Genomic DNA, 15,696 nt, shown 5'->3' on the forward strand with positions numbered 1-15,696 from the left:
GAGGAAAGGCACGAGGAGGAGCTGAGCCTCCATGAAGACAAAGGGAGGCCAGCAGGGCAGGGCCTACCTCTCAGGGTGGGGCAGGGACAGGGCTGAGGGCAGGGCTGGTGACGCGCCCTCGGGAGCTGTGCAGGAGCCTAAGGCTTGTCCTCTACAGCAAGTGGATGCCGGAGCCGGGGAAATCGGGGTGCCGCGCCTTAGGGCTTAAAAACGGGGGAATGCGGGAAATGCTGCCTCCTGTGGCTCGGGTCCCCGTCTTCACACCCACTTCCAGAAAGGCTGCGAAGAGCCAGGTGACAGCCACCTCGAGAGGTGGGAGTACAGCAAGAGAGGGAGACACTGGGAGGCAGCCTGTGTGGCACAGGGGAGGAAACGCCCACTGGAGCTGGAGCGTCTGCAAGACGGAACGGACAGGGAGGGACAGACGTCGGGACAGAAACAAATATCCAGACGGAGAGAAAACAAGGCAAGCAGACCCAGGCTGGAGATCAGCTCCCAGAAGGGTGAGGGGTGCGACAGGGGTTCGGGCGCCACGCACCCCAGCGCCTGTGCCGCCGACCCGACGTGCGGGGAACCACCAGCCGGAGTCAGGGCACGGGACAGTGGAGTCCCTGAGCCGAGGTTGGTGTCAACAGGCAGTGCCTCAGGCAGATACACAGAGCAACGGCTCAGGCCTCAGCGGCCCCTGCAGACACGGACGGGGACGGAAGCTGCGGCACTGGTGGGGGGAGGGGAGGGGAGGGGAGGGGAGGTGGGGCTGGGAGGGGAGGGGAGGTGGCACCGGGGCCTCCGCTGCTCAGCGAATCTTCCCGCCAAGCACGTGCCTTTAACTAAAAGAAACTCACCACGTACACAACATCAGACACCATCCCTTTCTTCACTCCATAAATATCAAGCAGTGCCTCAGCTGGGTCAGGTCCTGAGGCTGCCGGGGGCACAGGCGAGCGCAGGACAGATGCGGGGAGGCCCCCAGTGTCGCCCCCGGGTGCAGCACCGGAGATGAAAGGCCACGGTAATTCACGCGGCTCTACGAAATCCTTTGTGGTGGCCCCAGAGAGAGCAAAGAGATTGCAAAACCCATCTCTGGTTTCCAGAACACAAGGACCTCGGAAATTATAAGACATTAAAATAAAGCTTCAGGCAAAGGATTCTCATTCTAGTTGCAGATTTGACGGTAGATCAAAACGGAACTGCTCCTGAAAGCTCGGACACAAGCTTCTTGTCTGAGGCAGGCCCAGCCCCCCGCACGCTCGCAGCTGGTGGCAAGGACCCTGGGGCAAATCCCCAAAGGGCCCGAGGCCCCTTCCCCTGGTTACCCCCGGTTCCCAGCCACATCATCTCTTAAGGGCCCCCAGGGACATGCCTAAAGCCGCAGACTTTACGTGGGGACACGAGCCTATGCCCTCAGCTAATGACTCGCGCGGCCCCAGGTCGGATATTGGGTGCGTTCAGTCGTGAAGCCAAGAGCTCTCGCACAGCGCAGCCGAGTCTGGGAACAACACGGGAGGCGTCGCCCCTACTGCGTTGCTCAGACAGGAGCATTCGAGAATAGCCTTGCGGCTGTGAAGGCTCCCTGTCCCGGCGTCCTCATGTCCCCTCTGTAGGGCAGGCTGGCCTCTGGGACTGCAGCCAGCACTGGCGATGACAGTGTCAGGGATCCGGAGTCTGTGCCTCCCGCTCGGGGTCCCGTGTGCAGGTTAGGGTTCGGCCCCACCAAGTCAGGCGGCTCAGCCGCATGGCCGAGGGCTCCTCGCCACTTAGAGGTACTGAGGAAGGGCGGGGAGCCCAGCTCAGCCGGCCAGCACGCTGGCAGGTGCAGGAGGCCCTGGCGAGCAGATCTGCAGGAGGCGCACACGTCCAAGGTCCTGGCCCACTGGCTGGAGAGGGAGCGCCAGGGACAGCACAAGGCAAAGCAGCAACTTTCTCGTCTCCACGCAGAGCCGCGTTCAGGGTGGTCATCCTTGGGCGGCGGCCTGGTGGCTACCAGCGGAGCTCGGCACCCACGTGCCGGCTGTGGAGCTCCTGCAGGCACAGCAGCAGCGCCTCCAAGTTCTCCCCAGTTGCGGCCGACAGAGCGATGATGCTCGGGCCCAGGCGGGCCCGCAGCTGGGGCAGAGCTGCTCGGGCCTGCGGGAGGTCGATCTTATTTGCCACCACCACATGCGGTCGCTCGGACAGGCCAGCTTCGTACTTCTCCAGCTCGAACTTCAGGTCCTCCACCTGCTTCCACGGCTCCGGCTCCGACAGATCCACGATGAACAGGAGGAACCGGCAGCGCTCGATGTGCCTGAGGAAGGTGCTCCCCAGGCCCCGGTTCTGGTGCGCGCCCCGGATGATGCCCGGGATGTCGGCCACTGCAGGGCACACAGAACAGAGGGGCTGCGGGGACAGGCCCGGCTCCCTGTGAGCCCCGCGCGCCGGGCCTTGAAGGGGATGCCGTCAGGCCACCCACCACCCCAGGCACTTGTGCTCTCAGCTCTGCAGGGGCACCGACGGGTGTGGGTGACAGGCTGGCTGGCTTCACAAGGAATACTTAACACCGACCAGCCTCTGGCTTTAGAAATGATTCAGAAAAGGGGAAAATGCTTCCTGTAAACTTAAGAACCGGATTCCTGGTGGAGTGTCAGAGCACTCTGCCAATCTAAAGCGCCGTACGAGCAGCTTGAGCGGCAGCTTACTATTTTTAATGGGTACATTATCTTCTGGGAAAAAGTTTTCTTGTCTCAAAATGGTACAGGGAAGCTTTTCGAGTCAGACGTCGTCTCCACAACGGAGGCTGGGAGAGGGAGACCAGAGGAGGCGGGACTTCCTCCAGTTTGAAAGCGACACATGGGTTCCTGAACCCAGCCGGCAGAGGACTGGGGGTCGGTGGGTTTGCCAGAACTACGAGTGCTGAAACGAGGAGAGACAGCGCTCCATCTTGGGTGGGAAGCTCTGAATTACCTAATTCGTGCTCGGATGCCATCTCAGGCCAACCTTCAGACAGAATCCTGGACCTCTACCTGCTATCTGCTGGTGGTCCTCACAGTGAACAATCCCAACGTGGGGCTTTAAAGTGGTGAACGGGTAGGAAGCCACAGCGGGTCTCGCGTTCGAAATGGCCCGGAGAAGGGAGGACTTCCCAGCATTGGGGAACCCAACCTGGAGCAAAGGCAAACCCACCTTGTCATCTCAGGGTGCCCGTGCCTGGCCGAGGTCGGGGAGCAGGGACACGTCAGAGTGTGGGCTCCTGAGTGCGCACACAGGGCCTCCTGGGAGGGGCGGTGCCACCAAGCTGTCGCTCATGTCCAGGCTGGAGGCACCTGCCGGCACCAGGGCCGGACTTTCTCTTGCTCTGTTGCAGAAACGCCACCTCCTCCCCCCTCCAGATTAATACCCACCATTCCAGCGTGGGCCATCGTCTTGAGCTCCAGGAAGAGGACGCGTTCCTGACCAGGCTGTCCGGGGGTGCAAGTCACAGGTGCGCGGTTCTCATTGGCCAGGAAAAAACGGTTACCTTTTCCTCCTGCCCCGCCCAGAGCAGCAATGTACTCATCACCCGGGCACGACAGGTCAGCCACAACTTCCTTTCCCTCCTTCACTAACGTGCCCACCGGGACCTGAAAATAAAGTGCTTACAAGAGAGCAAACACGTGGGGCAGAGCGCTCCGAGCGCCTGTGTCCACATTTGGACGAAGGGCGCGTGGCAGAGGGGCGGGGGCACCACTAGGTCCCCCCTCCGCAGAGCTCTGAAGCAGCAGGAAAAGGTCCCAGCCTTCAAAGGGACTGTACGAGGCTGTGACACCCCCTGCAGATGGCATAAATGGCTTTTTGAAATAGTGTTTCTCAAATATTAGGGTGGATGGGAGCATTTGAAAAACACTTGGATAATCCGAGACGAGCCAAGTCTCCACTCCCAGAGATGCCCTGGGAGGGTAAGGATAGACTAACAGTGGGCCCCTGGGGTCCTGCCTTTAATACTATAATTTCATGATTTTTGAACAGGTCATACATGCACATGGGATAAAGTGAGCACCAAGCGTCACCCCAGGGCTTTGCTTCATGGAGGGCGGCTGCATGGCCAAGCCAGGGGGGCCATGGGGAGCAGGCGGGGGCGGGCTCTGCAGCCTTCGGCTCACCGGGACGTAGAGCAGGGCGCCACTGCGCCCGAAGCAGTTCTTCCTGCCACCGGCCTCTCCGTGGAAACCCTGGTACCGAGACAGCACCGAGGACAGCGACTTGACTTGCCGGTCAGCTGTGAGTTAGAGCAAGGACCTTCACCTTCCTTGGGTTAAAAGCACAACCATCTGTACATCATCCGTTTAAGGACACAAGGAACGCACAGGGAACCATGGCGTGAAGTCATGGCACAAGTGACCCAACTGGCAATGTGATTTTTTTTTTTTAGAAAGCAAAAGTTCTCATTTTAAGAAAACACCATTTCTGAGAAAGTCAGACTTAGCCACGATGCCATCATCAGTGTAACAATGGTCGTGCTTTATCGTGTCGTGACCGCTGCCGGCTTACCCACCGCTCGTTCCCAAAGTGCTCCGTGCAATCCACAGCCTCCCAGCACGTCCGGGGCGAGTAACATGGACCCTGCCCTTTGCCTTCCGGCCTAGCGCTAGAGTCCCTGAGCGTAAATGAGCTTTGTGTTCCTGAAATTTAAACATTACCCACCACTGAAATTGGTTTAAGGAACTTTTTAAATGTGGACATCCAGGGACACCTGGGTGGCTCAGTTGGTTAAGCAGCTGCCTTCGGCTCAGGTCATGATCCCAGCGTCCTGGGATCGAGTCCCACATCGGGCTCCTTGCCCCACAGGGAGCCTGCTTCTCCCTCTGCCGCTTTGTCTGCCTGTGCTCGCTCGCTCGCTCTCTCTCTCTCTCTGACAAATAAATAAATAAAATCTTTAAAAAAAAAAAATGTGGACATCCATATAATGTAATAAACATGATGTCCATCCATCGATTTTTGAATTCAAACTCGCATGAGGATGAGAAGGAGGGGGAAAGGCCCAGCCCCAAAGGCGAGCAGACACAGTGCTCCTCCCCCAATGGCCCATCGCGGCACGTGCCTCTCAGGACGACGTGGCCACCGTTGCCTCCGTCGCCACCATCTGGGCCTCCGAACTCCTTCCGGGGCTCACTGTGGAAGCAGCTCACCCCATCGCCGCCACGGCCCCCGCAGACGAGCACTCGGCGGTGGTCCACGAAATGTCTCTTCTGCAGAGAGCACAGAGAGCCCGGTCATTACCCACGCTGCAATCCTTTCAGGGACCGAGCAGCTGTGCGAAATGTACCTTTTGTATCTGTGACAGGTTTTAAAAGGAGAAGTTAATGATACTAAATTGCTAATTTCGCCTACGATGCAAGTGTGAGAAAGTTCCCACAAGTCACTACTGTTTGTAGGCAAATGTCGGTCAACGCACTGGAAGTGAACACCGGTCAACGGGTAGGAAAGGCAGCCTGAGGAAACCAGGAGCTATTAGGAAATCCTCCTTAAATAAAGCATCTTTCCATCTTTCCTCAAATAGTCACTGAACAAAAACGTTACGGAAACACCAGGTCTTTGCTCCTGGAAAGACGCAATAATGAATGGGGGTCCTGGGGGGCAAGCGGGCTTCCGACTCAGGAGCTGACTGCGGAGGGCTGTGCCCACAGCAGCGGTGCACACGGAACGGCTCTTGGAGCAAGCTTTTCTCTGGGCCCCTCAGGGAGGCACACTCTAGCTACAGAACAAGGACTGACAAACTGGATTCACATTTAAAAAACATGAGCTCATCCTACGAGAAGGTCAGCTCTCCGAGGCGCCTGGGCTCCAGGGGCCAGGCTGTGACCGCTAGCGAGCCCACCCACCGGCTGCACGCGTGGGCACGGACAGCCCCTCTGCCAGGACCTGGCACGTCGGCATTTCTAACCACTACTCCATAAGCAGATTTTTTTTTTTTTAATATACAAGTATTTTAAGATTCTCTGGCACCACCACATGGAAAAAACACGAATTACTATTTCAAAAACTCAATGTCTAATTTTGTTATATGCCAACATCATCAACATCAACCTGATGGGAAAAAAGCACAACTGGTGAGCATTTTAGGGGAGGAAAAGCTTGGATTGAATTTTTACCGTCTGGGGAGAGACGAGACCCCTAAGGAACACTGAGCCACGTGGCCGGCAAACACGGCCGCGGAGAGCAGGGAGGTGCCTACAGGGAGCAGGGAGGTGCCTACAGGGAGACGCTGTTTGCCCCCATGCTTAGCGGAGACCCCTCCCCCATTCAGGAGAAAGTGAAGGGTCGTAAACACTTATTTTCTTGAATTTAATCAAAGATCATTCATGTTTTCAATACAAGGTTGTGATAAATAACAAACACCAGGTAAGGCTTAAAGAACTATGAAACTAAAGGCCTAGCCCTCCCCTACCCAGATCTTTTAAATTAAGAAATGGCCACACATCCTTAAGAATGTACCTAGCAGGGGCACCTGGGGGGCTCCGTTGGTTAAAGCCTCTGCCTTCCGCTGAGGTCATGATCCCAGAGTCCTGGGATCGAGCCCTGCATCGGGCTCTCTGCTCAGCGGGGAGCCTGCTTCCTCCTCTCTCTTTGCCTGCCTCTCTGCCTACTTGTGATCTGTCAAATAAATAAAAATAAAATCTTAAAAAAAAAAAAAAAAAAAAAGAATGTACCTAGCGCCCAAGTCAGACACGCAGGCGTGTGGTGAAGAAGCGTGCACGCGCCCATCCCAGCCGAAGGCACGGAACACGGCTGAAGCTTCTGAAGCCCCCGGTACCCTCCCTGGTCTTCGCAGGGTTCATGAGAACTGGGGGCTCGGGGCACACAGGCTCTCCCCCCACTCCCGCATGTTCAGGAAGCTACACGTGTCCCCTCCCATCATACTCTCAGAATGAACAGGATGCCGAGAACGCAAAACAATGCCCTGTGCCTTCTCAGGGGGGAATGTGGCAGGTGTCCTTCAAGGTCAAAAGCCTCACCAGTTTTTTCTCGGAGAGCAGTTTCTTCCCGGGGGGTTCCTGGTGCTTGGTGTGGTCCACACAGCTGTCTGAGAGCAGCCTGGGAGAAGGGGGCCCCAGCCGGACCTGAGTCCAGCGCCCCACGCCCCCAGGCACAGTCCGCGGTCCTAGTGAGAGAAGCCTTGAAGGCACCATGGCTTCCTAACAAAAATCAAATTGGCAAAGTCAGACACTTGGTTTAAAGGTGCGGTTAGGCCCAAACTGAAGGACAGGCCCGTGCACAGCGCTGTCTCCCGGTGCGGTGAAGAAACACACGAGCTGACCGAGGACCAGGACTTCCTTCCGTCTCCCACCACCTTCAGCTGAGCCGGCAAGGCTCGCCTGCCCTCATCAGCCTCTCTGTCACCTGGGAGCAAGACGTGTGTAACGACAATCTAAACTGTTAAATCTCCTCTAACACCGGATATGCATGCTCTTTTGTGGGTTTTCAAGTATCTGATCAATGAAAACATTAACCAAAAAATTTGAGCCTCAAATAAAAATTTCTTAAAAATAAAACACCCAATTACTCAAACGTTAGTGGATTAGTTCGTACCACTTAAAACCAGCTGAACGGGAAGGTGGTGAGAACACCGAGTATGGAGTGTGGCTGTGATGCCCCCTTTGCCCCTCGTCCCCAGTGTGCCAGGGGGCACCCTTCCGTGTGCGGCCCTATCCTGTGCATCTGTCAGGGGACAGGGCTGGGAGGACAGGCCAGTTAATGCCCAGCAGGTCGCCCATGTGCATGCTGAGTCAACGTGAGCCACTTCTCCTTAACTAGGAGCTGCTCACACCATTACCTGCTCATTCAACAGCCCGTATTTGCTACACATCCTGCAGGTGCCAAGGACAGATGGGAGGCAGTCCGGGGCCTGGCCCTCCGGGGGCGACACCCCTTCTCCCTTTGCTGTGAGTGCCTGATACCCACCCACTCTCAGGCATCCCCGCTGTGTGGGCATTTCCATAAAAGAAAACTGGGTAGGCTTTCCTCCCGTTTCTAGGTGTGAAACGTACATGCAGGTAGGAATATAAATGTACGTGTAATATTTAAAAAATCATTATAAAGCCACTAAGTGTTTAACACAGCAGGAGAAGAGAATTCGGTTTTCCTTAGACGTCCCTCATGCGCCTCCTGCTCCACATCTCATGTTCCACCTGGAAGAGGAACATCCTTTGTGGGAATTTTTCCCTTAGCAAAGCACTAAAAAATTTGGTTCTCATTTGGAGACAGTCACAGTTACGGAAAAGCCGGAGTTTTTGGGGGGAAGGGCTCTTTTCTTCCCGAAACACCTGGAAGGAAGCTGCCAACTTTCCTCCCTCCCCCACCCCCGGAACACCCCATGGGGCTCCCTGCACCCACGGTCATCATCCCCTATGGAGCTGGGTGACCTCTGCAAGCAGGCCACCAGCCATGCTCACAGCCACCCCTCCGCGGGGTTCTTCAGCTTCTTTAGCCTGGAACGTTCTCCAGCCTTTCCTTGGCTCTCGTGCCCGCGACACCTGCACGGCCACAGGCCAGGCGTCTTTCGGCATGTCTGTGTCCCCGTTTGACGGCCACTCCCCTTGTGACAAGAATGTCCCACACGCCCTGTGGAGGACTGGGTTTCCTTGGTCCCCTCCTGCCGTGCTTCGAGCTCCAGCCCTTGGGGGTCCCTGCCGGCTCCCCCTGTCCTCCTAAGCTTCCCATTTATTCATTCCCATGGGCTTGTGCTTCTTATTTTACTCACTGAGCCCAACTCTGTGATTTATTTATTTTTGATCTTCAAATGGTCCAGCTTGGCCAGAGGGGCAACCCATCAATCTCAGAGGACTTTCCTGCTTCGTGACACAAAATGTTCTAGGCTCGCTTCACACTCTCCCCAGGTGACACGGGGGCCAGCCTTGACTCAAGCAGCCCTAGTTGCTTCGGGAGGAGGATGGGATTCGGAAGCCCCTGCATGCGGCAGGCTGCTGGGGTGTTGCTGCCTGCAGGCTCAGCAGACCAGAGTGCAGACAAAGGTGCACACTCCCACACACACCCTCCCCCTGCCCCGTCCGGCTACGCCCATCCCCCCAGCTGGAGCGCAGCAACTGCGGGAAACTGTGAGTTCACACTTTGTGCCCGATTCCACACCACACGGCTCATGCTAGTTTTCGGTCTTGACAACCTCATCTGACTGCCAGAATCCTGGCTTCCTACATCTTCGACATGTTTGTTTATTGGCTCAGTCTCCATCGTAGCCAAACCTTCCTCCGCAGGGATACCCTCCTGTTATCGTTCTGTAAATGCATTGTTTTAAAGCAAACTTTTACTTGGGCATTATTGTACGTATGTGAGAGCGCGTGGAGTGTGTAGCATGTGCATATGTGCAGGAGTGGGGCAGAGGGAAAGAATCCCAAGCAGGTTCAATGCCCAGCGTGGAACCTGATGCAGGACTTGATCTCAAGACCCTTGAGATCATGACCTGAGCCAAAACCAAGAGTCGGATGCTTACCGGACTGAGCCACCCAGGCATCCCTATCTGGTAATGATCTTAGATTCACAAAAACGTGAAAGATATTCCCATATACCTCTTAGCTGGTTTCCCCTAGTATCAGCATCCTACATGACCTGGGTATGTTTGTCAAAACTAAAAAACCAGCTTGGGTACTTTCATTAAACTCCAGATGGCATTTGAATTTCACGTTTTCCCACTAACATCTCTTTCTCTTTTCCAGAGCCAGATCCGGGACCCCATACAGCATGAAGCCATCCCGGAATGCTGTGTTTAGAATCCGGACAGGGCCCTGTGCCCAGCATCACACACCTGGTGACAACACCCTTCAGGAGGGGAAGTGAAACACGACACGCTCAGATGGTGGAAAAGCAGACATCGCTGCCAATCTACCTGCTTTACAAGAAATGCTCGAGAAAGTTCTTCAGGTGAAGAAAAATGGCACCAGAGGGCAATCCGGATCTTTAGGAATGGAGGGCAGCAACAGAAACAGTGAACGCACAAGGCTACCTGCTTTTCTTTTAACTTTATTTTTTTAAAGACTTATTTTATTTAAAAGCGAGTGAGAGCGCACAGGGTGGAGGGGCAGAAAGAGAGAGAGACTCTCAAGCAGACGTCCCACTGAGCGCAGAGCCTGGTGCGGGCCCAATCCCAGGGCCCTGAAACCACAACCTGAGCCGAAATCAAGAGCCGACGCTTAACTGACGGAGCCGCCCAGGCGCCCCAAACGTCAAATATTATAGCAAGAAAGACTGATCTATAGTATCATTCTGATTTATCATATCATGGGTCTTTAGCGCAGGCAGAGGTCCTACACGTGAAAGCGTAAGATCAGGAGGGGACCGCAGGGACCGTGTTCGAGCGCGAGCAGCCCGCATTTCCATGACGTGGCACAGTCTCGGCGCTACGCAGGCGAGGACAGGCTGGGGGACGGGCACCCTGGGAGCTCTGGAGCGGCCCCCGGCACGCAGTACAGAGCCAGCCATGGAGCCGATGAGCAGATGACAGGGGACGCTTGGAAACCACTCCAAGGATTCAGAAGGACGGGGCTGACAGAATAAAAACAGATGGGACAGACAACAGTACCATAGTGTGCTCTGACCTAACCAGGTGAGGGAAGACACCCGAGCACGACACACAGCCGCTCACCAGGGAAACCGAGCAGCTACAGCTGCACACGACGGGCACTTCCAAGTACATCAAGCAAAATGTGACAGAATTAAAGGGAGAAACAGACCATCCCACAAGGACAGGAGGATGTCAGTGCCGCTCTCTCTGGAAGTGATACAGGAGCTGAAAACCGAACAACCGAACCACCAAAAACAGTGAAGATGCCAACGGTCTGAACACGCGCGCCCACACTGTGGGTCCGACCGCACAGAGCGGACGCCCGTTCGTGGGGAAGGTGTGCGCCGCCAGCTGTGCGGGTGGGTACAGAGTGTCCTCCAACCGCAACAGAAGTGCGGCCGGTGAGGGCCAAGAACCCAAGGAAACCCCGACGACACGGAGATGAGACAACACTGCTGTGAGTAATCCAGCAGGTAAAAGACGACCCCAAGCAAGAAACGAGAGACTATCCTGACCGGTACGGGAAGGAGAGCACAGGGACCACACTCTCCGGGACGCTCGGAGCTCTGGGTGCTCACACGGGCGAAGGAGGAGGACCCAAACCCAGGAGCTGGGATCAGGAAACCGGAGAAGAGCAAAGCGGAAGGAAGGACATGATGAAGAGCAAAACGAGCAGGACCGAACGCCAACGGAGACGGACGAGACCCACGGGACAGCTCCCGAGAGCAGATAAACCTCGAGTCAGAGCGATCAAGGAAACAGTGGACACACATCGCCAATGCCAGGAATTTAAAACACGTTTCAGAACAAACCGTACAGATGCGAAAAGGGTTAAGAGACACATTTTCTTGAAAACGCAACAGACCAAGTAAACACAGAAAGAAACAGGAAATCCAAACAGCACTGTATCTGCTAAGAAAGTGAAACTTATGAGAGAACACTCCCCAGAAGACGACGCTGAACTCCAACTGTTTCCCTCGCAGATTCTAGAGCACATTCAGGAAGAAACGGAATAAGCGCCACCTTGCAGAGGCTGCTTCAGAAAACGGAAGTGAGGTCACCACCCAACTCACTGTACAGGGCCCATGGGACCCCAAACCAAAGCCGGCTACTACCGACAAAGAAACTCAACAGCCCAGCACCCCTGGTGCACAAAGACTCGGGGTCCTTCAGGAACAGGTGTCCGGTTGAGTCCAGGCCATGCCAGGGCCAAGGAGGGAGACTCCTGGAACTCGGGCTTCCCCGGGCAGGTCCAACCCCACCTCCCACTGGTAATCAACACGTGTGACAAGAGCCAACAGCCATTCACGACCGGGAAAATTAAATGCCGCAGCAACTGAGGAACAGGCGGAAACGCCTCCAAACTGATACGGGGCATCCACCAAAGGCCGACACGGCTGTCACACTGCCTGGAGACTGACCTGTTACCCCGAGACGGAGAAAGGACCGCTATGCTCCCCAATTCTATGCAACCCGGTCTTGTAAACACTGCAGTAAGAATTGAAAAAAAGGGGGGGGGGTAAGCAGAAAATCACTGTTTCCACAAGAAATCCCAAGAAAATCTATAGAATGATGATTAAAATGATTTAACCACGGCTGCAGGTTACATGGTTAATACACAAAAATCGCTTGCATTCTTACACACTCCCAGCGAACAACTAGAAAGTAACATTAAGAAAACAATCTCAGGGGTGCCCGGGTGGCTCAGTGGGTTAAGCCTCTGCCTTCGGCTCAGGTCATGATCTCAGGGTCCTGGGATCGAGCCCCATATCGGGCTCCCTGTCCAGCGGGGAGCCTGCTTTCCCCCTCTCTCTGTCTGCCTCTCTGCCTAATTGTAATCCCTCCCTCTGCCAAATAAATAAATATATATAAAAAAAAAGAAAAAACAATCTCACGTACAGTCAGGAGCACCGTGTACAAAAGCTACCCACAAATAAGCTGAACAATCAACATTCGAGACCTCCACCTCATTACCTACAAAATGCTGATCTGAGTATTTTTAGGAATTACCTCATTCGTTGCTCATAACACCCCTGTAAGGAAGGACTTTTATTCCCCCCTGTGCAGATGAGGAAGTGAAGTGACTCACCCGCGGCCTGACCTATCAGATGGGGGGCGGCAGGAGAGGAGTGTGAAACAAGTAAAGGGAAAAGACAACTCAGCCCTCATCTCTACCAGCGCACCCACAGCTCAGCCCACTGCGGAGCCACACTGCCCACCCGGCTGCCACGGACACAGGGCACCGTGACGTGAAACCGGACGCCTGGCACACAGGAGGTCATCCCCGTAGAACCAGCCAGAGAGCTGAGCTCTGAATCCTGCACAACCGGAAGTGCTTCCTCCTTCCCGCCCTTCCACCCGAGCGTGGAAAGGCCGGCTGACGGCAGGGCGGAGAAGCAGGGCTCTCCCCTGCCAAGCCACCAAGCCTGACTTCGACTCCCACTGCTGCTTGCTCTGTTTTCCTCCTAAGGCCGCACTGCCTCGTGCGGCAGCCCCTAGCGGCGCGCGGCCGCCACATTTAAACTCATCACAAACTGAAAATCGTAAAAATCCTGTCCGCCGGGTTTCAAGTGTTCACGGCCACACGTGGCCGGCGGGTCGCACACGCGACATCTGCACAAAGTCCCACCGCACGGCGCTGGTCCGTCCCGGGGGGCAGTGAGAAAAGCGAGCCGGAGGTCCTCCGGGGAGCACCCGTCTGCCGGGCCCGTTGCGCGGATGCCAGGGCCGGAGAGCGGGGAAAGCCGGCCAGGGTCCAGCGGGTTCCACGGTTACAGGGCGCGGCTGTCAGGGCGGCTCCGCGGGTTAGGGACCCGACTCCTGAAGCCGGCGCGGGTCCGCGGCTCCCGGCCGCCGCGGGTCCGCGTCTCCCGGCCGCCGCGGGCTCCGCGCCGGGTACGAACCCACTCGGAAGTCAGCAGGAAGTAACCGTGCTGGGAAGGCGCTCGGCGGCCGCGGCCAGGGCCCCACTTTCGACCGAGCCTCTCGGTTCCGTGAAGAGCCAAGCTCCGTCCTACGGGTCCACAGAAGCCACCGTCCGCCGGAGCCGTCAGACCGACCGCGCCAGCGGCGGACGGGCGGACACGCGTGCTCGCGGGCGCGCCAGCCCGCCCCGGAGGGAGCAGCGGGGGCGCGGCGCGAGGCCCGGCCCGAGCGAAAGCGCGGAGCCTGCCGCGGGCCCGCGCTCGCCCGCCCCCGCAGCGCCCCCGCAGCGCCCCCGCCCCGACCGCAGCGCCCGGGGCTCGCAGGCTCGGAGGGACGCCGCGCTCCGCCCCGCCGGACCGGCCCGCGCCGGAAAGTGCCTCCTCGAGACGCGGCCGGAGGACAGCCGCGGGCAGCGGCACAGGCCCCCGGCCGCGTCCCTCCGCTCCGCGCGCGCCTCGAGGAGCCGGCCGGGCGCGAGCCGCCTCCCCGCACGCCGCCGCCGCCACGGGCCACCGCGCGGCCGCCGACTTCCGCGCACCGGAAGGCTCCTCGGGACCGGCGCCGCCCGCGCTCACACGCCGGGGCTCCACGCCGCTGCCCCGCCGCCCGCGCCCGAGCCCCCCCGCGGCGCTCCCGGGCCGCGCCCCCGCCCCCGCCTCCTCAGCGCCAGGCCCCGAAGCCCTCCCGCACCCCCCGGCGCGGCGCCCACGCCCGCACTCACCGCTTCGGAAGGCTGCGTCACTTCCGGGGCCTGGACCGGGGCCGTGAGGTCACTTCCGGGGCTGGCCCCGCCCCCGGCACGGCCGCGCCTGCGCAGGGCCGGCCCAGCGCACGTGAGCGGAAGACGCGGCCAAGCCCCGCCCACGCCTTTGGACCCCGGCGGGGTCGCTTTTCCTCTACCTGTGAGGAGGCGCAGGATCGGAGGTACCGGATCGCCCGGGTCAGACACACGCCTGTCACTCGGGTCAGGCGACCGCCTCCCCCGTCAGACAGTGGCCGCCCCCATCAGAAAGACACCCGCAGCTCTCCCCTCGACACCCCGTCAGCCGCCTCCCCGGTCAGACAGCCAGCCGCTGCTCCGGACGGACACGACCTCCCCCCTCAGACAGACAGCCGGCTCCCCTGTCAGACACACACCTGCCTCCCCCGTCAGACACCGGCTGTCTCTGTCAGACAGCTCCCTTCCCCGTCAGACACCCGCCTCCCCCATCAGACACCAGCCCTCCCTGTCAGACAGCTGCCACTATCATCAGACACACACCCACCTCCCCTGTCAGACACCAGCTGTCCATGTCAGACAGACACCTGCCTCCATCAGATACCGGCTGTCTCTGTCAGACAGACAGCCTCTGCCCCCATCAGACACTTGGCTGCCCCCATCAGACAGACCCCCACCTCCCCCACCAGACACCAGCTGTCCCTGTCAGAGACACTTGCCTCCCCCCTCAGACAGCCATTGCTGTCACACACCCACCTTCCCCATCAGACACCTGCCTCCCCCACCAGACACCAGCTGTCCCTGTCAGACAGACACCTGCCACCCCCCTCAGACAGCCATTGCCATTGCACACCTGCCTCCCCCATCAGACAGACACCTGCCTCCATCAGACACTGGCTGTCCCTGTCAGACAGCCTCTGCCTCCATCAGACACCTGCTGCACCCATCAGACAGACACCCACCTCCCCCACCAGACATCAGCTGTTCCTGACAGACACCTGCCTCCCCCGTCAGATAGCCATTGCCCCCGTCAGACACCCACCTCCCCCATCAGACACCAGCTGTCCCTGTCAGACAGACATCTGCTGCCCGTCAGCTGCCACTGTCGTCAGACACACATCCATCACCCCCATGAGACACCTGCTAACCCCATCAGACACCCACAGCCCCCATCAGACACCAGCTGTCAGTCGCCACCGTCAGACACACACCCACCTCCGCTATCAAATACCTGCTGCCCCCCTCAGACAAACATCCACCTCCCCCATCAGACACTGGCTGTCCTTGTCAGGCACCTGCCGCCCCATCAGGCAGGCACTTGCCTCCCATTGGATACCAGCTGTCCCAGACAGACATGGACATCCCCCTTCAGACACTCACCTCCCACCAGACAGGCATCTCCCTTCAGGCACTGGCTGCCCCCCCATGACACCCACCTCCGCCATCAGACATAAGCCCACTGCCCCCTCCACGATCAGGCGCTGGTCTGGTGGTCTGAACACAAAGCACAGAAACTCCCTGG

The 15,696-nt window shown here is 57.9% G+C and overlaps 1 protein-coding gene across 1 annotated transcript; it reads right to left on the minus strand.

Annotated features, from left to right (window-relative positions):
- Nucleotides 1-859: 859 nt before the first annotated feature.
- On the minus strand, nucleotides 860-14,201 carry MTG2 (mitochondrial ribosome associated GTPase 2). The gene is made up of 7 exons (XM_080814746.1): nucleotides 14,178-14,201; nucleotides 6,972-7,151; nucleotides 5,057-5,204; nucleotides 4,119-4,234; nucleotides 3,381-3,599; nucleotides 3,003-3,141; nucleotides 860-2,354 (listed from the first exon to the last, which is right to left on the minus strand). Exons 2-7 carry the CDS (start codon nucleotides 7,143-7,145, stop codon nucleotides 1,981-1,983), a joined length of 1,170 nt encoding a protein of 389 aa, XP_080670872.1. The 5' UTR covers nucleotides 7,146-7,151; nucleotides 14,178-14,201; the 3' UTR covers nucleotides 860-1,980.
- Between the last annotated feature and the right edge of the window lie 1,495 nt (nucleotides 14,202-15,696).

This window comes from Martes martes (assembly GCF_963455335.1).
Source record: "Martes martes genome assembly, chromosome: 9".
Taxonomy (NCBI): Eukaryota; Metazoa; Chordata; class Mammalia; order Carnivora; family Mustelidae; genus Martes; species Martes martes.

Bases quoted from the DNA above. Each gene is read 5' to 3' on its own strand.
- MTG2 (XM_080814746.1), bottom strand. From the start codon at position 7,145: ATGGTGCCTTCAAGGCTTCTCTCACTAGGACCGCGGACTGTGCCTGGG. The intron at 4,235-5,056 runs GCACGTGCCGCG...TCTAACTCACAG, and splicing joins TGGCCACGTCGTCCTGAGAG to CTGACCGGCAAGTCAAGTCG. The intron at 2,355-3,002 runs GTAGAGGTCCAG...TGTGCCCTGCAG, and splicing joins GGACCACCAGCAGATAGCAG to TGGCCGACATCCCGGGCATC.